We start from the raw sequence: 26,565 nt of genomic DNA, 5'->3' as shown, positions 1-26,565 counted from the left end.
GGCTCACTATAATACCACATAACATGTAATAGAGGTGTGGTGTGCTGTACCTATGCGTTCCCTGCATTTGTATGCGATTTACTCCAAATATTTTGCATTACTTGCTAGATATATATCACCAGGGACGGACTGGCCATAGCGGGCACCAGGCAATTCCCCGGTGGGCTGCCAGGATGGGGGCCGGTTTTGGACCCATGGTGGGCCGTTTTTGTTAACGACAGGGAATATTGGCCCCCGGTAACAGAATGGGCCAAAACCGGCTGTATAAAACAGCTCGGCTGTACTCCCTGCCCCCTGGAGGGGGAGCCGGCAGAGAAGTTTGCCAGGGCTGGTTTCGTTTCCCAATCCAGCCCTGTATATCACTTATGTACGTTGTTTTTGCCTTTCATGGTCCAGGATAACGACTACTATCTGAGTAATGGCATTGGATGCCCGGTATTAATGGTTCATATCGTTTTAGTCTTCTTTTATTTATAATATTCCTGTGTGGAGTCTCTTATGTGGTGTATTCATTGTGCTGCTGTGTGAGTGTGTTTCACAAACGTTTTACACATTGCTTCTGATAAGCCTGCCAGCTCAGCGCCAAGCTACCTGAGGATGAGCACAGGTTATCTTGGTGTGTATCTGACTTCCCCTGACTAGAATGGTGGCTTCTGTCTGGCTTAGGTGCATGCCTTAGCCAACTAGACACCCTATTTTTAACCATTTCCTTGCACAAACCAGCCTAATTCTTCCAGCACTTCGTTTGATTTCTGGTGCTGTGTTCTTAAAATCCACAACCATCATGGCCAGTTTGTGGAGTTCAAAATTCCTACAAAGGGCTTGTGGATCTAGGTAAATCACCATGAAAATCAGTCCCAGCAGGTTTGGAAGGCATGCCCACCTGCCTGGTGATGGGTGTGGCTTGTTGGCTAGAAGCAGAGCAGCTTCAAACATCAACAATATAAGACTGTTTTCTTTGAAGATGCTCCAGTCAATTCCTTCTCAAGTGCATCTGCTGCTTATGTCTTCTCCCCTCTCTGATATTCCAAGATAAGTAATAGGTACTAAGTACCTCATTAGTATGATGGTTGGACTTACATCGGCCACCATCCATTCGGACGATTGGGACTGCCCGAACACAAGTCGGCGGTCCCGCCAGGTGAATTAGGATGTGACTGCCACCGCCGCAGTCGCAATGTCTATATTTTGTATTGCGGTGGGTGCTGCTGGCTGCAGCACATGCCGCAGTACAAATAATGGACATTACAGATATCCCTGCACTACGTGGCCGGCACCATGCGGTGTCTGCCACATGGTGCAGTGATATGAAGGGGGGCACCATAGGAGCCCCCCAAATCCTAAAGCTGAGGCCCAGGGATGAAGGGGGGCCCACTACGGGCCCGCAATGTCCCTTTCGGCTAGCCTTTTCATTGCAGATTCACTACCATGAATGGGCCGGCAAAAAAGAATATTGTGATACCTACAGCGATACTTGGCAGGCACCGCCACCACTGTAGGTATTACTGCACCTCTGACGGACAAAAGAACTGCACACCTGCCTGCCTGCATAATGAGGAGGGTGGTAACGCAGTCACGGATGGTGGTGGGACAGCCCCCGATGGCGTGATGGCGGCGGCCCACCGCCATCCTAATGAGGCCCTTAGTCCTCACATCCTTCCTGTCAACAGGCTAGTATTATTATGCTCCCTCAGGAAGAACAATTTATCTGGCATCAAAGAGCTAATTACTGCTTCTAAGGAGAAGCGAGAGGTAATAATGCATGGACTCCCAGATGAAGACAAACCAGTTTTCACAAAGTCAACTTTGTAACGTATTTAACAAAAATGTGTGATCACTTCAGAATTAGAATTTTGATAAACATCATTACAGCGAGCAGACAATCGCTGTACATTTTTCCTTCCCTGTCTTCTTGCAATGCCTATACAACAAAAACAGAGCTTTTATCATTTCACTGCAAGCACACATTTACAAATCTAAAACATGCCCTACCTCTGGATATTATTTTTTGCGTACCTCAATGTGCTTCATAACGGAGACTTAACAAATGTAACAAGCATTGGCATAGCCAATAAGTCTCGCCTTTGGGACCTTATATGTGGACTACTGGTAACAACATTTGCAACACAAGACACTAGAGCAGTAGAGACCTACCTTTCGTTGTAAAGAAAAGACAATTCAAGCATACGTAAATACATACTGAAATGACTCGATCTAATCCCTGAGTGCAAGGAAGGATATGGACACCCTGTCTGCTGTTTGAAGGCTGAAAGACAGCAATAAACAGGGTTTAGTGGTGGGCCCCTCAGGCCATTCTGCCCTGGTGCAACTGCTCCACCATTGAAAGCTATGTACCTGAAATTACCCTATACGTTCCACGGTTTCTGCTAAGCTGTAATGTAACTTATTAACATACTGTTATCTCAAGATTAATAATTACTATTATACTCAAAAATCCAAAAGCATGTCCTCTGGTGATGCCCAGAGTAAATTTCTAACTACAATGCTAAATGTAGATGGCACTCTTAAACTAGTGCCTCGGGGCATCACAGGGCATTCTATGAGGGCACAAGTTGTGAAAAGCTATCTGCGTACTTTGAGGGAAGTCAGGGGGTATAGGTGGTCATCTGACAACATTCGTCTACACATATGCATTGGTTTAGTGATGGGTACGGGGCCAGCACCCCTGCAGCAGCTGCTAGTACAGATCAGAATGTGTCTGCCAGTGGCTGCGAGCCAAGGCAGTGACAGCAGCATGCTGGGTGACTCCCAGCACAGGAGATGGGGTGGGGGGGAGGCGAGGGGGTGGAGAGAGCCTGAGGGGAGAGCGGAGAGTGAAGAGGTGTGGGGCAGGTTGTAAGAGGGTGCGAGGAATGGCCAGAGAGAGAGAGAGGGATAATTATGACACGTGAGCTGGAGGGAAGGAAGTGGGCTAAAAGTGAGGAAGGGAATTGAGGCAGACGCTGAAAAATAAAAGGTGGCCAGGTAGGTAAGAAGGGGGGGTCATGTTTAAAAAGCGATGTGGGATAAGGAGGCTAAAAAGCAAAGGGTGAAGCATAGAGGTGAAGAGGGAAGAAGGTGTGAGGAGCAGGGACCTGAGAGAAGCACGGAAGTTAAGTTAAGCAAAGAAGATAAGGATCAAAGAGCAGTGGGAGAAGTAAGATGAAGGCATAATAAGAAAGTGGAGGGGTAAAAGAGGTATGGAGAAACAGAGGAAGTAAGTTAAAGGAGAAGGGAGCGTGGAAGCAAACAAAGGAAGAAAGGCGATAAAGGCTTAAATGCAGTCATGGGAGAGAAGAAAGAAACTAAGAAAGAGGGAAGTGGAAAAGCAGAGTGAAGAGATGGTGGAAAATAAGGGGGGAGAGTGAGAGTGTGGAAAGGGAGAAAAGTGGGGAGGGAACAATTGTCTTTTGCAAGCAATTAAATTAGTTTGCAGCAATATCGCCAAATCTGAAGTGCGTCTCTATGTGGGATGCAGAACCATTTTTTATGCTACTTCTTAGTTCTCAATTTAACATGCTCCTGAGCCCCGTAAACACATCTTCAAAACAGAAAGACAGTCATCTTATTGTAGACTGTTACTGCAGACATTTCCACAGTAAATTACTTTTAAGAGCAATGTCACAAATCGCATATTCAAAACTCACGTCTTTGAATTTATGACCAAATCTACTGCACCTTGACAGACCTCCGACAATCTCCATTCTCTTCCGCATACTTTACTCACCGTTTCTGAGTTCTGCTGAGACATTTCTTTCCTGATTGCGAATGTATTTTCTAGATTAAATTCCCGTCTCTGAAGACTGCCTAAATACGCCAGTGCAGCACAGAAGTTTAGTGAAGCAAGGAAGATAAGGATCAATGAGCAGTGGGAAAAGTAAGATCAAGGTGTAATAAGAAAGTGGAAGAGCAAAAGAAGCATGGAGAAACAGAGGTAGTATGTTCAAGGAGTAGGGAGCGTGGAAGCAATTGAAGGAAGAGAGGCGAGAATTGCTTCAATGCAGTCATTGGAGAGAAAAAAGGAACTAAAAAAGAGGGAAGTGGAATCGCAGAGTGGAGAGATGGTGGAAAATAAGGGAGGAGAGGCAGAGTGTTGAAAGGGAGAAAAGTGGAGAGGGAAGAGATAGGCCAGGAACTGGAGGTGAGATGGAGTAATGAGTTGTCAGAGAAACTGCATGGGAAAGAGAAGAGGGATGTGAAGACGATGAAAGGAGGGAGGGGAGAAGCGATGGAGAAGAATGGAACGCGCAAAATGGCAAACTACGAGAGAGAGAATAGGGAACAAGCATTGGCTGCGCGGCCATGATAGTGACACGGCCGTGAAAGTGATCGAGCTAGAAGCAGCAGCATTTTTGGTGGCACCATCTGGCTTGCGGGAGCGAGCAACAGCCAACTAGCATGTGTGCCGCTGCTTGCTCCCGCAAGGTGGATGCCACCACAAGCACTAGTATGTGCTTCCAAACACAGCAGAGCGAAGGCTAAAGGTGTTCCTAATCAGCGCATGCGCGCTGCATAGGCGAGACCTAAAAAACAGAGGAGGTAACCCATGAACCTAGTTAAGCCCTGGGTGATTAGTATGTAATAAACAACAATGTCTCAACAGGTAATATTTATAGGCAATTAAATAAAATGCTAAATAGATTACGATGAGCAGAAGCAAGGAGACAAACAATTCTTTGGGAAAAAAGCAATTTGTATTTAAGAGCTACATATACAAATTGTATTAGTCATATCAGCACTATTACATTGTATGTGGGTGTAATCCAAAGAAGTGTGCACAAGGTGCTCATGTAAAAGTAAACGGCGCAAGTGAACACGGGAAATAGGGCAAAGAACTAGCAAAAAGGTGCAATAGTATTTAAAATTGATTACAAAAGATTGGTAATGAGAACAAAATGAATGAAGGACATTTTAAGATAAAAAAACGCCAAGGAATACGCTGAATGGTCGACAGCATTTCAACCTGTTTGAATTTCAGGTCATCATCAGGACCAGATTACATAAAATTCTGCAGTGCTGTGTAAAAAAGAAAATTAAAAGGAGAAAGGGATAGTAAAGAAATTAGACAGGGGGTGTAGAAAGGTATACAATTAAATGGGTCAATGAAAAGGTAAATTAATATCGGTGAATGAAAAATGAGCTTCCAATGTGAATGGATAGGTGAGGCATCGTCAAGTGCACATAAGATTTTTTGTGCACAATTGGGTAATATTGTGGCGTTCTGAAAGGGAAGGGGGAGAAGGATTAACAAATGCCTAAGGAAGGGGGGCCCAATGATCCAACTCAGTTACATGAAGCTTACCTAATTGATTTTGTAGATAGTGTAAGCATTCAATCCAGTCAATCGGATACAGGTCCAATACACTGAAGCTGTAAGGAAATTAGATATAATTCAGCATATTCAGTATTTAGTTGAAGATTAAAGGACCAAGGATGTTAGGAGGCTCTTAATTAGTAGGGTCAGAGTGGAGACAGACCATCAGTTACACATGGCTTATCTGAAGAGTCGAGAAAGCTCAGGCCAGTCAAACAAGCAACAATTCAAGTGGAGGTGGACGAAGAGTAATAGGATCCAAGAACGTCCCAAAGTTGCGGGCTGAAAAAAAAAGGATGACAGAGGTTCAAGTGTAACCACTGCGTCCTGGGTAGAAGTGCTGCAAAACCGCGCATAAAGAGTCAGTCGGCTTACCTCGCTTGTACAAATCCTGTTCGTGCTTTCCCAAAAGGGAAGATACTCGGAATGCATTCTGTGTCTGTGGGCATAAAAGGATCTGGAGACGGTCCAACAATGCGGACTTCAAAAAGGAAAGAATGACAGGAGTTCAAAAGTCGCCACGGCATCCCAAAACAGGTGCTGCTAAACGCACATGAAGCATTAGCCAGCTTACCTCAATTAGTTCAGTGCAGGGCGAGTCTGAGCCGTATGAGATTTTCAAAAAGGGGAAATGCTTTTCAGAACGAAATTTGTGTCTATAAGCATGCAATTGATCACGCAACGGCATAAAGCACAATGGGAAGATTTAAGTTAACCGGCAATGCAAACCATTAGACAGGGCCAGGAAAAGACGGGAGAGGGCTTGACTAGTCCCCCTGGGTGAAAGTGTGAGAATGAAACAGAAAAATGGAGACCGAAAAGAATCGTCAGGGGGAGAATATCATCTGAAAGATACAATAACTACAGTGCACAATATTAGCAGATGCTCATGCTAAATTTACCGAACATATCTTTAGCAAGCAACAACAGGCACAAGCGCGCGCCTCGCGCAGCAGCAGGAGGAGGGTAGAGATGACGGGTCCTGCGCGATTCCCTTGCGGGAGCGAACAGCAAGGTGCTGGCGCCAGCTACTTGCTCCCGCAAGAGAATCGCCAAACGTGCATGCGTTGCCATTGAAGGCAAAGGAACGCGTGCATGTTTTTGGCCGAAAAAAGGAACCTATGGCTAAAGGTCTCTTTCCTAAGCAGCGAATGTGTGCTGCGTAGGCGAGACCTAAAAAGGAGGCTTTTGTACTTGGCAAAAACAGTTTCCCTTGAATGCTTCTTATGCAGCTTTGCTTACAGTGTTTGAGGGCTGCAATGACTGTCCTGGAGACATAACTTACAGTGACTCGTGTGGTAAGTTTAAATCTATACTGAAGCTCAATTGATGGCAGCTAACTTGTATGCTACTTATGATTTTTCCACAACAGTACACATGGTTCTCAACTAAAAGCTAGAGAAGCCAATGTGTCACCATGCTATAAGGGATCTGTAACATGTGGAAGACTGTTCAACAGTTTCTCAGAGTCAACAGTCAAAATATGCAGTTAATTTAAATGTTCTAATGAGAGACAACCTCGGAGATCAGGTGAAAAGGAGGAATTCCCCACACCATTGCTTAACGTTAAAATGCATACTTCACGGAAAACAGTTATGGTTCTTTTCCTCCCATTTGCCATTGTTTATAAAAAAGCTGTGTAGAATGTAAATAAGAGAGGACATTTCCAAAGGAAAATTGAGCTTACACGATGAAGCAAGGACTTATGGCTAAAATGTGCACATTTTCACATAGGATGGGTCCTATTATATTTAGGACTATTTCAAAGGGGTAGAAAAACTAGGAATGGTTGGAGGTGAAGTAAAATCATGATATTTCATAAACTATAAACCTGTTAAACAGAAAATTGCTGCAAATAATTTACTGTCCAGCAGGTGTCGTGTTCGACGGTCAGTAATCACTCCGGACACAACTTGGGTATGTGCACCGATACTTCTTTATTTAGCGTTATCATTAGTCTTGTCTTGGCACGTCCGTCCTCGTCCTCGTCCTGCAGTACTCTGCCCTTTCCTGTCCCCCGACAGGAAGTGGTGTCCGGTGACCTGGTCACCACCCTGTGACCCACAGGGTCCTAGTGTCCACCTACCGTCATCTGTCCTGGTCATCACATCTCCCCCTTTGTTACAACAAACGCTTTCCCCATGCACAAGTCCTTGTCCACAGAGAGAAGAGAGAGAGAGAGAGAGAGAGAGAGAGAGAGAGAGAGAGAGAGAGAGAGAGAGAGAGACTCTCTACATTTCTTCTAGCAGTCTCTTTGTCTTTTTGCACTCTCTTCTTGGTCTTTGTTCTCCGCTCTGCTCTGGTCCTTCTTCTTTGCGTGTTGGCACTTCTCCGTTTGTCCCTTGCTCTCTTTCCTCCACTTCTGCTGTTGTTATTGCTCTTTCTTCTTCTTCCATTTTGAGCTCCTTGAAATGTGAGCTATTTCTTGTTATCTTCCTATCCTCTGAGGCCGCGGTCACCATTGACCCCTTTACTCCCGTTACTAGGAGCGGCTCTTTTGAAAAAGGGCTGTCTGATTTTCTTTGCTGTGTTTTCTTCACTATTACTAGGTCTCCTTCTTTTAGTTGGTGTTCAGCTGCATGTCTCTTTTTGTCAGCATATTCCTTCATTTTCTTTTTCTCTTTGGTATCTCTTTCTGCGATTTCTTGTCTGTTAGCGTCTGCGGTGGCTTCTCTCTGTGGCAACCTCGTCTTGCTTGTTCTTCCTAGCACCAGTTCTGCTGGGCATTTGCCCGTGGTGCTGTGCGGGGTGTTCCTATAGTCTCGTAGTACTTGACACAGCGCTTGTCCAATGGAGATCTGTGTCAATTTTGCTCGCTGGATGGCCCTTTTGATGGTCCCCATGAATCTTTCTGCCATTCCGTTGGCTTGTGGCCACAGTGGCGTTATTTTCCTGTGTTTGATCCCCAGGTAGTCCATGAACCTGCGGAACTCTTCTCCTGAAAATGGAGGGCCATTGTCTGTTTTCAGTGTTTGTGGTGAGCCCCAGGCAGCAAATATGTCGTCCAGCACTGGTAACGTTGCGTTTGCCGATGTCGATGCCACTTCCTTCACTATTGGAAACCTTGAAAACTCGTCAATGACTACCAACAGGTATTTTCCAGTCTCCAGTGGCCCATAGAAGTCTGCCGCTAGTTCAGTCCATACTGCCACTGGCAGTTCCGACATCCTCAGCGGGGTGGGTTTGCTGGATGGTCCTGTTACTTGACAGGTGTGACATTGTGACACTTCTTCCTCTACCATGCTGTCTAGTCCTGGGAACCACACTCTTTCTCTCAGCATCTTCTTTGTCGCTACTATTCCTCTATGCGACTCGTGTGCTATCTTAACTGTTCTTTTCCGTAGTCGGAGTGGTATTACAATCCTTGAACCTCTCATCAGAACTCCGTTCTCCGTCTCCGACAGTTCTTCGCCTATCTTTTTGAACGCCAATAGTTCTTCTTTGTCAACTCCTTCTTCTGTGATGGTGTTGTTATTAATGTGTCTCCACCTCTGTAGCCTCACTATCGTTCTTATTGTCGTCATTGTCGGATCTCTTTTTGTCTCTTGTTCCAGTTCTTCACTTGTTATTGACGCTGGAGTGTTTTGTTTCAATATGAAGTTGAGGTATTCTTCTGCCATAGTGGTACTATTACTCCGGTGCGGGAGCGGGTGTCGCGACATGTAGTCGGCTGGATTTTGATCTTTGCCTGGTTTGTGGATTATCTGGAAGTTATAGTCCATCAACCTTATTCCCCACCTTTCTATTCTCGGTGGTATTTTCGCCTTTGGGTTGCCATAGATGGTCACTAACGCTTGGTGGTCTGTCACTATTGTGAACGGTTTTCCATATATGAACATGTGGTAGTGCTCACATGCCCATACCACCGCCAAGCTCTCTTTTTCTGGTTGAGAGTAGGCTCTCTCAACATCCGATAGACTTTTGCTTCCGTAGGCTACTATTTGTCGAGGTGAGTCTTTTCCAGGTTTGTGTTGTGCTAGTATTGCACCCAGGCCTACCGGGCTGGCGTCTACTGTTAGTTCTGTGCATAGGTTCGGGTCAAAGTATGCTAGGTGGTCGACTGCTGTCACTGAGGCTCTTATCTCTTCAAACGCTTTTGTGCACTCTGTTGTCCATTCAAATGGCTGCCCCTGTTTTGTCAGTTCTCTCAGGGGTGTGCTCACTGTCGCAAAGTCTTTTATGTACCTCGCGCAGTAGCTGGCAAGGCCGAGAAACGAGCGCACGTCGGTGGCGTTTTTAGGTTCACTCGCTTTTTCGAGCGTATCTATCTTACTCTTGTCCGGCCTCATTCCTTTCCGTGAGAATATGTGTCCAAAGAACACTAGTTCTTCTCTCCCCAGCTCGCATTTCTTCTCGTTTACTGTCAGGCCCACCTCTACTAGTCGTGAGCATACTTCCCTCAGTGCCGTGTCATGCTCCCCGTCTGATTTCCCAAAGACCAGGATGTCATCACTGTAGTTTAGACTGTTCGTTATCGGTCTTATTATCTGCCTGATCGTTTCTTGGAATATTTCTGCTGCTGATGATATTCCAAAGCTCAGCCTTTTGTAGCGAAACAGTCCAAGGTGCGTTGAGAAGGTCGTTATGTATCTGGATTGTTCGTCTAGCTCCAACTGATGATATCCCTTGCACAGGTCTAATTTGGAAAATTTTCTCATTCCTGTCAGGCAACTTATCATGTCATCCAGATGTGGCCCTGGGTGCCTTTCTCTCTCGATGGCTGTGTTCGGTATTCTCATGTCCACGCAGATCCTTATCTGTGTAGTGTCTTTCTTTGGTACAGCCACTATGGGGGACACCCATGGCGTTGGTCCTTCTGCAGGTTCAATGATGTCCTGGGCCAGTAACGCCTTTATTTCTTCCTCTACTTGAGGTTGTAGATGTATTGGTACCCTTCGGTGGTGCTGTGCAACTGGCCTGATAGCCTCATTTATGTGTAATGTTATTTGTTTTCCTTTGAGCTTTCCTAGGCCTTCCGTCAGCTTCGGGAACTCTTGTAGTATGCTCTCTTTTTCTGACACATGATACATCATTTTCAGCAGTCCCATTACCTTTGCTGTTACGTTGCTTAGTAGACATGGTGCTGGAATGTCCCCTCTTAACACATGTATTTCTTCTACGACAGTTTTGCCGTTGTGCGTCATGGTGTCCGTGAACTTTCCCATGTTAGTTACAGGAGTTTGCGCACCCCATGTAAATACTCTTACACTTGATGGTTGTAGTGGCGGCTTCTTCTTCATCTTGTCGTATTCAGTGGCACACATGATGTTGCACGTGGCTCCGCTGTCCAGTACAAATTTTGTTTGATGTGACCCTACTTCGATTGTCACCCAGTCTGTCTTCTTTATCGACTTCCTGTCTATTAGCCTGATATGTTCTTCTTCATGCCCTTCATCCGTGGTCATGAGATATAGTCGTTCTACTTTTCTTGTTATTTCTTCCTCTTCTTCTTCTGATTCCCCCGACGAGCTCCTCTCCGTCGCGTCCATGTGCCTTACATGTTTAGTTGTTGTTGTTCTTTGTTTTCCTGGCCTGCCACGTTCACTTTTGAATTGTCCACCTTGGCACATAGTGGCAAAGTGGTTGCTTCTGTTGCATTTTCTGCACGTTTGGCCAAATGCTGGGCATGGACCTCGGTGAGGGAAATCCAGGCCGCATCTGTAGCATTGGGAACTTTGTTTCTTCGCCGCTTGTTCCTTGTGTCCTCCTTTCCAGTTTCCTTTCCTGCCGGTGTCTGTCATTCTATGTATTTGTTCTCCCTTTCGATCCATCTGCTTCGCTTGTGTCATCGCTCTTGCTTCTGCCCTCGCAAGGTCGAGAATTTTCTCCAAGGTGATCGGTTCTTTTAGTAGTCTCGTGCGAAATTCCGTGTCTCGGCAGCCTTCTATCAGTTTGAGACGAAGTGCCTGGTCGTTGTTGTACTTTTCAAATTCGCAATATGCTACTAGCTTTCTCAGCCTCGTTGCGAAGTCATCCATTGACTCTTCTGGCTGTTGGTACGCTATGTGGAAAGAATATCTCTCAAAATCAACGTTTCTTTGCGGGTCAAACTTGGCCGTCAGACACTTTTTTAGTTTGTCATAGGTTTCTAATTCACTCGGTGGTAGTGTTATGAGGAGGTCTTCCACCTCATCCCCCACTAAGTTTAACAGTAAGTCCAACTTCTTCTCATTTACAACGTCAGTCGCCTTCAGGTATCGTTCAAATTTAATGATCCACTTTTCCCACCGGATGCCCACTTGTGGCTCCGATACGACGAAAGGCACTGGTCTGCGGAATAGTCCACTCTGCGATTTTGTGTCTGGCATGTTCTTTTAGACTCTTTTGTTTCTTGGTATTCCTTTGATACCTCCTGTATTCCGTCTTTATTTTTCTCCTTTGTGTGGTGACACTTTTGTCCCCTCCTTTTTGTTTTTATTACTTTTTTTTTTTTTTTTTTGGATTTCTTACAGTCTTTCTTTTATTTTCCTTCTTTCTTTGCTCTTTATTTTCTGTACTTTGTCTTTGTCTGCGCTTTCCGTTCCTTTTTCCTTTTAAATCGGCGCTTTTCCCTCGTTTTTCGATCTTTTCCTGACTTCAAGATGGCCGCCCAACTTTCCTGCTTCCTTATTGGCCCTCGCGCCTGACTTTAAGATGGCCGCCGAGTCTCGCGAGACTTCCTGGCCAATCCGGGCGCTGCCTGACTTCAAGATGGCCGCCGCGCTTATTCTTCTTTTTGATTGGCTCCCACGCCTGGCCCCAATATGGCCGCCGAGACTCTCGCGAGAGCTCGCGCTGGCTTCGGCTCTTCAAACTTCGCGCTCTTCGCGCTAGCGCTTACCGGCTTTCCTGTTCTTGTCTTTTGCGGCGGTCGGGGTGGGCTCCCACGTCGCTGCTGATGGCTGGACGGCGCTTCACTCCTCCCTCTTCTTCTTGGCCGCAACGCGATCCAGGGTGGGCTCCTGGTTTTAAATCACTATTTCTGTATTCCTGCACGCAGGGACCGGATCCGTCCTCGTCGCCAGATGTCGTGTTCGACGGTCAGTAATCACTCCGGACACAACTTGGGTATGTGCACCGATACTTCTTTATTTAGCGTTATCATTAGTCTTGTCTTGGCACGTCCGTCCTCGTCCTCGTCCTGCAGTACTCTGCCCTTTCATGTCCCCCGACAGGAAGTGGTGTCCGGTGACCTGGTCACCACCCTGTGACCCACAGGGTCCTAGCGTCCACCTACCGTCATCTGCCCTGGTCATCACATCAGGGTTGGACACATACATAAATTAATGAAACTGGCATTTTAATCTAGTCAATCAGAGTAGGAGTGCACATCTTCAAATCCATATGCACAAAATAAAAATGTACATACAGGCAGTCTGAACATCTACAATCTGCCATTCTAGACAAATAAATCAGAACAGCGATGCAGACACTCGGGGAATGCAGATCTGTATCATCTGACTAAGAGGTGTTAATGTAAATATAAGGCAGCACAAAATCCTGGTCTAGAAAAAAATGAAACACTATCTGGAAAATGGGGCCTTGTCTGATAAAGGTCCCCCCAATGTAGGGGTGGGCAAAACTGCTCCTCACAGGAAGAAGACTTTCAATGACAGGATGTTGATATGAACTGCATCTCTGAGCTCAGATGGGGTACCCACAAGTCAACTTTCAACGCTTAACTGTATGATTTCACTTTTTTGCTTAGTTCACACAAAGTTGTTGATTTTTATGAACCGATATTGCAGCATTTTTGATGTAATGGGATGTGAGGCTGTAGTTAACACCTGTCACTGCATTTTATTTATCCCTGGTAAATCACAGTGTGTAACTGGCAAACACCACTTGGCATATTTAACTTTTAGGTTAGGTCCAAATGAAAATGCAGTAAACTTGAGCAGATGGCATAAATATTGGCTATCTCGGGTGTACGCGGGCAGCTGGTCAATGGCCTTGGCGCTCCTGACTAGGTCTAGAGCGGGGAGGGGGCGGGGGGCTCTATTTACTTTGAAGGTGGCTCCCTCATGTTTCGTTACAGCACTGCTCAAGAGGGGAGTGAGAGTGAGAGTGTGGGACCTTATCCAGTGCTGTTGCTTAATTATTGGAGAGAGGTGGTGGTTAAACATTGAGGTGCATGGAAAAGGACAGGATGCCAGTTACCTTCCAAACATTTTAAAGCAAGAGAGAGGTGTTTTGATTTATTAATTCATGAGAAAAGAGAAGACGTCTAGGGAGGCGATACAGGACACCACTGCGCACCCCTTTTCCCTGCACAGCCAACGGGATCAATTTACATCACTGTGGGATCCATGCACACCTTAAAAGTGTAGATGGGGTAGCTATCAAAAACCAAGAATGCTTCACAACTATATATAGCTCGCACAAGCATTTCTAGAGATAGAAATGCAGACCGCTGCATATTAAACTGGAGAAAAAAAACTAGGAGTATACATTTCGAAACTGTAAAACAGTACCCAGTTTTAACGTCATCACAGGCCACTTTATAATCTGCGAAAAGATAAAGAGGATGAATGGAAATCCCCTCTTTTTTTGCCCTAATGATAATATTTTGAAACATCACCTAGTAAGATGAAAACAGAAGGCCCTCCACCTACTCTTTTGGTCTTGGGTGGAAGCAGCACCTATCTACCTTCACAAGCCACACCATGCGAATATAGCAATCCACTATATCCAGCTGAAAGAAACACACGAGCCAAGTCAATGCATGAGGGTGAAGTCATCTGTGCATAATCACGTGTGCTAAAAGAAGGCAGATACGCACGCTTACACCTGTGTAGTGTGGAGCACCAGTAGCTTCTGCACAACGATTTCTATTGGCACCGGTGCCATGAGGAAACTGTACCATTGACAAACATTCACACCTTGCCATAGTCATTACATGAAGTAATCCGGTTTTCACACATTTTCAAAACTGAAAGAACACTGCATTCTCTTCTGACACAATTATAAAACTAAAAAATGCACAACTGAACAATAATGGCACACACTTACAAGCATCCATTATATTTTAGCATAACAAATGAATTTATTTTTCAACGGATGACATATTACTGAGGGTAACAACCAACGACCGCCAGAGGAAAACATTCCTGCCAATCACCCATGGCAACACATTCTGCTAATATGCCGGTGACAGCAATCTTTCATAATCCTAACAACGAAGGAGATCGCATCATTGCAGAGCGGCAGTCAAAACCAGGCGATACTTTGTTAAAGCCTTATTTATTTTTGCATAATAAGTGGCTAAATAACTTTGCCACGCACCAGGAAGAATTCAGTCACGCTGCTCTGGACAGACCTCTGCCATTTCCTTTGCTGAAGCAGCCCTAACAGGAACACATTTCAGGAGCTACTTTCCCCGCACTTCTCTGTGGTAATTAGGGACGGTCTTCGGAGCTCGGGTCTCTCCCGCCCCAGACCACATCTTTGGCCTGAGTGGAGTAGACCGACAAATCGACTTTAACTCCATATATGCTCACCATTGAACAGCATTTATGACACCCAGTTACAGGGTACTGTTTATATGAAAACTTACTTGTATAAACAAGTTGAAAGCCCTCGTCGGTCACATCCGAGTCCGAGTTGAACTCCAGCCAAATGTGGTTTGAAGTGCTGCTTAATGTCAGACCCCTTAGTGAAGAAGCTGTAAACGCCCCCAGCAGGTGAGCCGAGTTGTCTCTGCCATCATAGATCTGAAAAACAGACATTCATAAACACGTCACGTGCACTGTGATAACTACAAGAAGGAAGGTTTCTTACTGCTCTGAGACAGGCGGGAGTGCACTTGCAGCCCAGCAGAATGGACACGGACTAAAATGAAATGCACTGTTTTTCAGCAAATAGCCTATGCCCTCTAGTATAGATTGCTACTTTGATAGGGACATAAATATTACATTACAAAATCAATATCAGCAACACGTCGAAAGTTATTGATCTTTGTCTATGACTAACAAACAGTTGGAGTAGACAGTCTGCACAATACGATATTGCAAAGATAGCATTGCATTTTACAAGGGAGGCAGGCGTGCCCATCAAACACTCTCTGATCAGCACACCAGAGGGCATGCAGCTCTCCCAGGGGGAGCCATGAGCGGCTCAAAGGGAATCGACAGACCATCTATGCCCCCAGTCTGGTCTAAGTGTACCTTGGCTCACCTTTGGTCAGAGCAGTAAATCAAACATTGAACACATGTGAAGTTTTATGTGTAACAGTACAAGCAAACATATGCGATTTTGGACTAAAAGATCCGTAGAAAGTTAAACATGAAGTAAAACGAGAAAAAGGATGAAGGGCCATTTCAAAGAATCCAAAACAGGAAAGGAAACTATGAAATTCTCAATGACAGAGCAAACATCGAGTTGGACAAAATGGCACAAACCAGGAACTAGTACATTTCTTAGTGCGTGGACGTCTAGTAACTTGTAGTGCATTTCAGAGTGAGACTGAAAGTGTAGGGTAGACTGGAAAAATGAGGCAGGCGCTATAAATCCAGTGAAATCACCCTCCAGTTTCAGGGGAACCAGCTGCTTTGAATCTTCCACAAGGAAGTGCTGCATCCTGGGAAAGGTCATTGTGTCAAGATGGGAGTCCCGCCTCCACTGTCCAGTGAAATGAAGAGGAGCTACACACCATTGCTGGACCTGAATTGCTGAGCTCAGCTCTATGTTTTCCATGAAAGATGGTTTTCTGTGCTCCTTACCCCCCTCGAAGACTGTGGCCACTGACAAAAGAGGTTACAAATCATCTCGGGGGGACCACAGTGAGTTTTGAGGGTTGTTGAAGGTAATTCTCCACCCCTGCAATATTTTCATTGGTCACCATCAATGTGTGTCTCTCTTGAAGGCCATTCTGGCCATGCACTAAGGCCTACCCGATGCATCTGACCTCAAAGGATAGATACAACACAGAACTTGACACACAGATATTGAAACCTTTTTCTAATCTAGAAGAAGAAAGATTGTAACTGTGAGTGACACAATTGAAAGTTTACTGTGGCTGGAGATATCTCATCATGGGAGAATTGCTGATTGTGTATGTCGCAATCTCTCATATTGTGTGCAATCAATACCCCCCACTGCACTAAGAAGGAACACACACAAGACCGATCATGGAGAAAGCCAACTTATTTAATTCACACTTGGAATAAAAACTAGCGGAATTCACTTTTGAAATACAAACTTGCATGCAAAAACAGAGTAATGTTTCCTTTTTGCATTCATTTGGCAAGGGCAGCTTCGGAAAGTTTGCATTTGGGTCAATGTGTTGTAGAGAGACATAGAGACACAAAGAACAGGCTCCACCATACACAAACAAAACATTAGTATGCATGCTTGGATGTAGCTCAATTTAAAACATTTTTGGGTGTCTTTAGTTTGATGTGCATCTTTGCATATATCTGTGTTTCACTATGTGGGTGAACAAGAGATCAACGAATACGGAACTCCGCACTCACAAATAGCAGCTCACATCAAGACAATTCTACTTTTTCTCACAGTGAATGACTACATAATTTACCTCAATTACTGGTTCTACAATCTAACTCACAATGAGGCTTTTGCTTATGCAAATTGAAAGTCTACTCCACTTTTTTTTTTTTTTTGCATCAATAGGTTAACATACCTCATTCTCAAACTGCATTTAGATACAACGGAATGAAAAGGAGCATGCACCTTCCAGATATTAAGGTATCTGTGGAGATATATAATGACGACTGAATACACTTGCTTGAAGACCCGAGATGGCCACAAAGCAGACAGTGGCTACTGGGCCCCAACCATTTTGGTTGAGGTTGTTTGCCGCTGGTGCACAGGGGCGTGACATACTATGGTGCTTCAAACTTTACCAAGCATAATCCTTTTCTCAGTTGACCTTCAGGATAGCAAGGCACAGTGTTAAAGGCTTCTACGGTAGGTGGTATGGGCCAGCTTTAGTGCTGGTGACTTGCGGTGTGACAATCTTTTTTAGCACCTCCCCCCATGATGTACTTTTCCATGGATTCCCTCACTACCAGCCTTAAACAGTGACCCTCATCTATCAAAAGCCCCTTCCTCACGTTCATTAGATTTGTTTTTTTATAGTGTTACTTATTCCTTTATAGAGTTTCAGAGCACAGTACATCACACACACATTATACAAGGACAGTGAATCATACATGTATATATCAGTCTACAGGAAATGTTACTTAAGACAATTGGGATTACAGTGTGTAGGAATCACATGTCATCCATACTCGTAGGCACTATATTTTAAGAGTGTTTGGTCTGGAGAAGCATAAAATGTACCACAGTGGTTGGGGTTGGTTTTACTAATATGAATATGTTTGTACCCAAACTAACCCTTTTTAGCAGCATTAGGATAATGAAAGACTGGAGCAAAAGATACGATTCCAAAGTATTACTTTCAGTTTGCATACAGCTCTTTGATGACATTTCTTAGTTCAATGTGTTTATTAGGATTGTAATTTATGAACTGCTAGTAACAAAAAGATCTCTGTGACAAAGCAGTAACCAATTGAGCTATCGACATAAAAAACAGGTCTTTGATCTGCATAGTACATGTTCTTTGCACCAGTCATATTAGCCTTCTGCACTTTTTTATGATGAGTAAAACTACCACTAGACTAAACATCATCTCTCTCTCCAGCAGAAACATTATTCACCAGAGTAACTTGAAATTGTTATTGTTGCCTGAAAACTGTCAACACACAAGGAGCTTTGCAGCGGGTGTTTTTAAACCCATTAGTGTTTTTAAACACAGCCTCCCCCTTCTGAGGTCTGATCAGGTGCAGCTGCAACAGTCTCTCCCCCTAGAATCATCCCTGAGTGTGGATTTACAAGCTCAGTACACAACAATCAAACACTCAATTCAATTCAATTCAAAAGGCTTTATTCGGTTTGTGCAACAACCATGCAAACAAAAAGACATGATTTTAAAACACACATATAAAAACATTCAATACATATAATGGTCCAATAATAGTGCATAATACATTTTCAAGCAGCAATTTGTTAATAACAGTATCCAGTGCATAAAACAATCCAGTTATTAACAAGTATAATAGATGTCCTAGCAGCAATTGCTTTTAGAATATAAGAAGCAGCATGGAAACATAACCCTGGGTCATAAAGCATAACAAATAAATTCATAGCAGTGTGGGTTGTTCTCACATTAAATTTTCAGATAAAATCGTCTTAAAAAGGATTAGAACTTCCAAATAGTAAAAAATGGATGGTGCTTTGTTTAGATATCCCATCACATGGACATAGAGTCTGCGGGCACATTTTTGTGGTGGGAAAAGCAACTAAATGGTGTACTATGCCTAATCTCAAATGAATCAAAACAAAGCAATGAGATGGCCTGGTTACTACTGACAGGGGATCTTGGAAGCCTCTTCTAACTTTCAAATGTTGATAAAATACAAAAGTGGGTTGCTTCCCAATCACTCTCCCGAGCACTTCATTTTGATGGGCTAAAAAGGTATTTTTAATCTCCTGTTTAGGTACTAGTGTGATACGACCAGGGTCATCCTGGATAGAAAGATTAAATAAGTTATTATACCAGTCCCGAATATTCTTCAACCAGGGGATCTTGTGACTTTTATCCAGGGATAGACAGTCACTAATAATAGATTGAGTACATTTTGTCTCCTCTTTAGCCCAAATGGATCTCCATAAAAGTAATGGTTGCAAACCAATAAGATCTGATAAATAATTAATGCCTACTTCACAGTGTATAATTTCGGTGGATGCTGATGAGGGTAAGCACAAACGGCGTTTTAGAAAATAGTTTTCTTCAAGCTGGAGTTCCTGTGCATGATTATGGCCCCAAACACCTGTGCCGTAGAAGGCTATGGCAAAACACACAAGATGATGGATGGAATGTTGCACAGTAGGCAATATATTCACCCCCAGTCACAGATCTGGGTTTAATCCATCGTTATTTTGCTCACAAAGCCACCCCAGGTTCAGACATGGCCATATGCAAATCAGTCTTGACCCTGTGCCTCATGGGAACAGTCCAGCCCGAACTGCCAAACCATGTCTTCCCTGGACCGGAATCAAGCTGTAGAGGGCTATGGCGACACATCTAGCCTTGTATATGTCAACCATATTCTTGATACGGCGGGTACCTAAATTAGATGCAAATCTAAAAATCTCATGATGACTCTTAACCATCTTGGAGTGTACATTCATAATTTCATTTGTCCAATTCCCATTTCCTGAATAAGTTACGCCCAGGTAGCAGAAAGTATTAACCGATTCCACTGCGGAATTATCTATATAAAAAGATTTACTTTTCTTGGATTTCTGGCCTCAAATCATTACAAAGGTTTTAGTCTTATTTATTAGCAATTTCCTGTTCTTAAGAAAAAGGCTAACACTATCCATTAGTCGCTGTAGGCCAAGGGGGGTTCTGGAGAGCAACACTGCTTCGTCTGCATAAAGTAAGACGGGCATGGGTTTTCCAGCTATTTGTGGTGCATCTACCTTTATCGACCTAAGGGCTATGTCAACTTCATTTATAAATAAAGAGAAAAGTAACGGTGCCAAAACACAGCCTTGGCAGATGCCTCTTTTGACCTCAAAATATGGTGTACACTCTCCCCACTGTCCATATCGCACCTAGCTTGAGAGTTTCTCATACCAAATTTCTAAGAAGAAAATTATTTCTTTAGGGGCACCTAGATTAAGTAAGGTTGACCATAAAATAGAGTGGTCAACAAGGTCGAACGCACTGCTAAGATCTGCGAAGCACAGACTCAATTACTCCAATATCTGGTCATGTAGTTGACTTTTCAGAAAGGAAAATGCTATCTAGTCTCACAGCAGTCCTCAATAGAACACAATTCAATATAGAGTATAGAGTAGTGATCCTGGTCATGACTGTCTTGTGGTGCTATATCAATTTGTCCACTTCAATGCTATATGCCCCTCCAGGTAACCCTGGATGAAACTGTCCACAAGCAATTTATGGCATAAATAATGTTCAGGTGCTATGTTTGGTTCCCCACAAGTCAAATGAGCAATCACTTATTTGCTTGAATGTTTACTCCTGGTGGTGTAGTAGGTACAGATGTGAAGCCCCAAGTTTATTGGGTGCTGTTGGAGTGCAAAATTCTCCTGCATGCCGATGGACGTACACACCTGTACTTAGTACCCAGCTGTAGTGATATCTGAATTCCTGGTACCGATATGGACATGGGTGAACACGGGTCACTCGTGTGCAGCATATTCCAGGACTGTCTTACTGATTGTGGCCTTCTTAAATCAAGAGGAGCACACAAAGCAGTACCCCTGCAATTGTGAAAGGCCCCTTCCCCTATCAAGAATTAAGTAGCATGAGAGTGGTGATGGCAGCATACCATGTATTTGCAATAATGATCTGTAGAGTGAACTGGCCTTTTAACCAGTGCAAGGGCCTAGTGGCCCACTCACGTAAAGTTCCACTCCTGTGTGCTTAACCTGCCCTTGGCCGTCATCGTGTTACTATGTAGTGCTATGTAGCTGTATTTATGTGCTTGTGCGTACTGGGATGTATATGCTTCTGCATGTAGTAAAGTTCAAGGAGACCTGTGGGTGCCATACTGGGAAAGGCATGTGGATGTGGAAGAGCCATCCCTAACAGATTTGGGGATTGACACATTCCTGATATAGTATGGTATGAGACAGACTGGAAGAATGGAATAGCAGGCTCTAGTGTCCACTTCAAAAGGATTCTTTGATTCTGAATAGGTCACTGGTCAGGGAGAGCTAGGCACATCCTCAGGAAGAGCATGGGACTGATAAGAAAAGCCGTCATAATGAGCAGGGGTTGTGCCTATGTAACCTTTTGTTGGGCATATATCCGAGAGGCTAGCATTCAGGTGTGATCCTCGAGTCACTGCCATGGCCTGTGTTGTAAGGCTATCAAAGTTGGAATTGCTCCTGCTGTGACAGACTGATTCCTGCATGAAGGACAGGACAAAGGAGTGGACAGGTCAAAACTGGAAACACCCACATCCTGAACAGGAAGCAGATACTATGAAGGGAAGCGTTAATCTCCAAAATATTTAAACATCGAACATTCAAACTTTGGATGTACGTTCATGTGGAGAAGCTCAGCAAGGCTTCAGCCAGTTGTGACCAGGGTGGAGGATCAAGTACTGCCAGTATCCCAGCTGGGTGAGGGAACATCACCCAGAAGAATCAAAACCACTTGCCCTGGATCACCAGCATCTGCTTGTCGCTGTACCAGAGGACCCTTTGAGGAGGAGGAGAGTGGCTGGAGCGAAGTCCAGTGGGGATTCTATCTAATGGATACCTGAAACTGGCCCTGCTGGGACAGCCACACCAATTGGACCATCCACCTATGTGACACCGTTCAAGACCGCCATATGCCAGGGTGGGCGGGCACATGAAAATGATGGCCCGACCACTTGGTGCATCACTGTGACTGCAGAGTGCCAACGTCTTGCGCAGCACTGTGACTGCCAAGTCCGACATCTGCTGTACTGCTGGTAATGACCCCCATATGTTACTTGGGGCGGGTGAAGTAAGAAGTAAGGGCCATCACCCTGTGACCGATGAGGGTCTGTATCCTGTGTACAACTATTTATTACCCCCATATGCCAGGTGTGGACTTTGGTAAAGTGAGAGGTATGTCGCAGATGAGCAGCATTTTAAAGGGAAGCATTGCAGGTTGGTAATACGCAGAGCATCGACTCAACCGCCTGAACCCAGAAGCCACCCGAATCAAGATGACTTACCGCATGACCAAAGGAGCTCTGAGTATGCCTGCTGCCATGGCTGTAGCATCAAGAATACCATTCATCATTGGGCTGTTGACATGCGCCTGGGCCTTCCTTATTACTACACCAGTGAGAGTGTGTAAGACTTATCACAGGCTGCAGAGAAACTGGTGGAACGTGCTCCAACTGTAGCAAAAACTGCACTGAGAATCTTTGACTTTTGAAAAATCAATCTTGGAACTTTTTAGTACTGGTAGGCATTAGCAGGCATAGCCCAAATGTTGGCTTACGTAAATGGGGAATAACCAGAGCCCACATATGTTGAATTTGGACTCACCATAATACAACGCTAGTCTGTTGACCTTATGAAGTTTTTATATTATTTGTGGTGTGCTGTATTTAACTTTGTGTTCATATGGTAATAGTACTGTTTTCACAAAATCAAGTATCTAGCTGGACATTAATATATTGTACCCATGTACAACTTGCACATACCTGTCCCGAGAAGCCTTGTAATGCTAGACCCACACTACCACTGAAAGTCAAGAGCTGTAGTGGTAGTAATTGGCCCATGTACTCAAAGCCCATAGAAGGTCAGGGACCAGAACATCACAGAAAAAGACCTCAAGCTCGGTGGGGATCATTAGCTACTGCTTGCCTCATGGCCCTATGAAAGGGTTTTTGGCGGGTGTAGTCAGAGGGAGTCTGCTGAGAACCCTAATCCATTCATAAGTGACCATATGGAATTATCCAGTGTCAATCAGTGGTCCTGGCGCCATAGAGGCACTGGTTCAGTAACTGCGGCCCTGATCTGGCCAATGTGAAAATCAAGGAAGTTGCAACCCTAATTTGGCCGATGTGAATGCCCTGCCAGTTGCAGCCCAAATATGCTAATAGAAAAACACCAAGTAAGTTACAGGTCTATCCATGCTGATGCAAACATCAACATAGTTGCAGCCCTACCAATACCGAAGCCAATGTGCTGAAGACCATATATTACATAGCTCTCATGGACAACATCAGAGAATCCGATAGACCCTCTACAGCACAAGTCACCCCTGGCTTTGCTCTCAGGTAGTTCACATTCACCACGTGTTCCTTTGACCAGGAAAACACACAGCTTCTCTGCCTTGACAATCTCTACTACTACAGGGCCTGGCAGACCACTCTCAGCAAGCAGGCAGGCTTCTAGGCACTAGGCATCAGTCAGCTCCTCCAATACAAAGTTCAGACTTCAGCTGATATCCCCTCTACTCTAAGAGACTAGCTGTTAAACAGACACCAGCCCTGGTCACACATCTGTCCATAGAGTACTCCGTGGAGTACTCTCTTGCTTGGTCATGAAGCGATTGAGTGCTTTACTATACAACACAGAACTTCCTTTAGAAAAAAAGATATTGAAATAACAAATTAAATGCTTCTTGGAAAACCATGTTTCACATCAGCATGAGCTACATAAATTAGCAATCACAAGAACAAAAGCTTTCCCAAACTGCTGCAGATGAAGGGCATGGTTCCCAAACAAAAATACATGCACAAAGGACCTCATTCAAGTGTGATATTACGGTGCAACTGCATAATATTGTGTGCATTAGCCAATCCCGCTCCAAATCAGCAGGGTTTCACAGGAAGGATGACCTGTAAAACCTTTCGAAACTATTCCCACACACAAGTTATTAGAGATTTTCTCCTCTCATGATGAAGAGTACAACAGTTCCCTAGGTTAAAACTGGCTTAGTGGGTTGGGGGGTGTATAGGAAGTGCATTCAAAATCCGCAAGTGCAGATCTACAAAGACATATGCCAGTAAATCTGTGACCATCAATGACTTTCAGGCATGACAAGGAAAACTTTTGTGAGTTAAAAAATTATGCAATCTGCAGCCATACGACGTTGTCAAGTGGAGTTTTTACTAGTTTTCTGAAACTTTCTCATTGTTCTTGTAACAAATTAGGTTGTTTGTTGAGGAAGGTGAAACCTTTCTCAAGCAGCTATCACAATTCTTCTCAGGGTGAATTCACAAGCAACCCCTCAACCCTGGGGTAGCTTGGTACTGAGCAGTCAGGAGGGATGACCTGTAAAACCTTTCGAAACTATTCCCACACACAAGTTATTAGAGATTTTCTCCTCTCATGATGAAGAGTACAACAGTTCCCTAGGTTAAAACTGGCTTAGTGGGTTGGGGGGTGTATAGGAAGTGCATTCAAAATCCGCAAGTGCAGATCTACAAAGACATATGCCAGTAAATCTGTGACCATCAATGACTTTCAGGCATGACAAGGAAAACTTTTGTGAGTTAAAAAATTATGCAATCTGCAGCCATACGACGTTGTCAAGTGGAGTTTTTACTAGTTTTCTGAAACTTTCTCATTGTTCTTGTAACAAATTAGGTTGTTTGTTGAGGAAGGTGAAACCTTTCTCAAGCAGCTATCACAATTCTTCTCAGGGTGAATTCACAAGCAACCCCTCAACCCTGGGGTAGCTTGGTACTGAGCAGTCAGGCTGAACTCAAGGGCAATGTATAAAGTATTTGTTGAGTGGGCGGGGCTGCATCGGCCAACGGACGTGCACAGCACCAGCGAGGTAGTGCTCGCGAAGGCCGTTGGACAACGCGAGCACGGAACGAGATGTAGTAACTTTTAATAAATAAACAAGGCCAAACAACAAAAATTAAATTAGTAGACCCAGATATTCAATTTCAAATATTTGAGTAAGGTTGACCGCGATGGAGTACAGGCCATCTACAGGGACCCAGTTAGGCCCGCTCAACAAAGTACCTTCAATCCTGGTTAGCGGAGCATTGTAAGAATCCGCATCTAAGAAGCGTCGCACAGTGGAAGCAATGCATCCCTTCCAAGATGTGGCGAGGCTTCGTTGGGAGGTTCTGTAGTGTCATCATGGAAAATCCCATTGGCAAGGGCTTGTGTTGCTAAATCGGCAGTCAGAGCAATGCGTCAGTTATAAGGAGCTGCGGCGCTGAGATATGTAGTCTATGAGAGATGTGTCGTGCAGCAGTGGCTCCGAACTTGATGTGGGCTGCGGTGGTGATGCAGGTTATTGCAAAAGGTCCAATGTCTGCACCAGCAGAGATGCGTCAGTTCAGCTTGGGCTTGTGGCATGCAGCAGAGGGGAGGCATCAGTTCTGCTGAATCCACAGAAGCTGGCAAAGCAACTTAGGCCCCATCACAAGGAATAAGGACTGGGGTGGCACCACTTGGGAGGGTAGACTCACAGACCACAGAATCCAGGTGAAGGTGCAAGGTGGTTGGAAGCCTTTTTTTTCCCTGAGGCATCAGATCAGGAGGCCAGCCAACTAGCACTTAAAAGTACATGTCCAACTTTTTAAATACAAACTGCCCTACCCTCTGGGCTGTCCAAAACCTACCCTGGGGGTGATATATGTGTTAAAAAGGAAGACTTGGGGATTGGAAAATGGTTTAATTTGCCAGGTCAAAATGCCACTTTAAAACTTCACACACCCTGGCATGCTTGAGACATGTGTAAAAAGATACTTGAATAGGTGGCACAATCATTGCTGGAAGCCCACCAGTAGCATTTACTTTCAGGCCCTGAGCCCATGTAGTGCCACTTTATTAGGGCCTTACACGTAAATATGCAAATTGGAGATAAGCCAATGTAACCATGATTAGAGGAGTGAACACAAGCACTTTAGCACTGGTTAGCAGTGGTAAAGTTTGCAGAGTCCTAAGGCCATCAAAAAAGAAAGCAGGAAAAATGAAGGGAGAAGCCAAAACGTAGGGGTGAAGACATCCCTAAGGCTGACAGGTCTAACAGTTCTCACCTCTCTTTAAAAAATATTGAGTAAATTGCTTTAAAGCGAAAGGCTGAGAAGAGAACTTCATTGAATAAATATATATATTTTTTATCAATAACAAGATCCTTGTAAAGTTTTTGATTATTTCACTGACATGAATTGAAATATTAACTTGTTGTTGTTTATAATGCAAAGTGCATCCCACTTTGTCACTGAATAAAAAAAATAGTTAAGTGATCTATGTACTAAGTTTTTCAAGTGAATATAAAACATTGAACATTTGTATAATTGTCAGATATTTATACTTATATAAGAATTTGCAGTACTGTCAAGTGTCCCAGAAGCTCTGCCTGAGGGTGTAGAATTAACTGTTGCCCCATTACTGCAAGGGAGGTCTGTGGTCATGCCCCATCTACTGCCAGCCATGCATGGTGCAGACATCCTTGTAATAGGCACAACTTTTAGTAACTACAAGCCACGAAGTCACTGTGGCTAGTTCTTACTTTTTTTCTTTCCCAGACCAACTGTGATTGCTTAAATTTATCAGTGGCCCTAATTCAGCTATAGCTGTTGGAAGAGCAGGTGATTAGGGCAAATGGGACAGCATTAGCATGGGTAACATGTCTCCCTATTGATAAGTTACTGGTACTAAAGTAAAGCGGTTGTATGTCGTTACAACGCATACTTTTACAACGCATGCCATTACAACACATTTTTTACACCGCAACATCCATTACAACGCATTCCATT

The 26,565-nt window shown here is 44.2% G+C and overlaps 1 protein-coding gene across 1 annotated transcript in view; it reads right to left on the bottom strand.

The window, feature by feature from the left end:
• Nucleotides 1-26,565, bottom strand: part of CSMD3 (CUB and Sushi multiple domains 3) — a 3,006,114-nt gene that overhangs the window by 965,827 nt on the left and 2,013,722 nt on the right. Inside the window, exon 24 of the mRNA XM_078686868.1 lies at nucleotides 14,850-15,006. Within this exon, the coding sequence (XP_078542994.1) occupies nucleotides 14,850-15,006 (157 nt within the window). The remainder of the gene's footprint in view (nucleotides 1-14,849; nucleotides 15,007-26,565) is intronic.

Source organism: Lissotriton helveticus, chromosome 4_1 (genome assembly GCF_964261635.1).
Source record: "Lissotriton helveticus chromosome 4_1, aLisHel1.1, whole genome shotgun sequence".
Classification (NCBI taxonomy): domain Eukaryota; kingdom Metazoa; phylum Chordata; class Amphibia; order Caudata; family Salamandridae; genus Lissotriton; species Lissotriton helveticus.
This window is presented reverse-complemented; position numbering and strand designations above follow the sequence as displayed.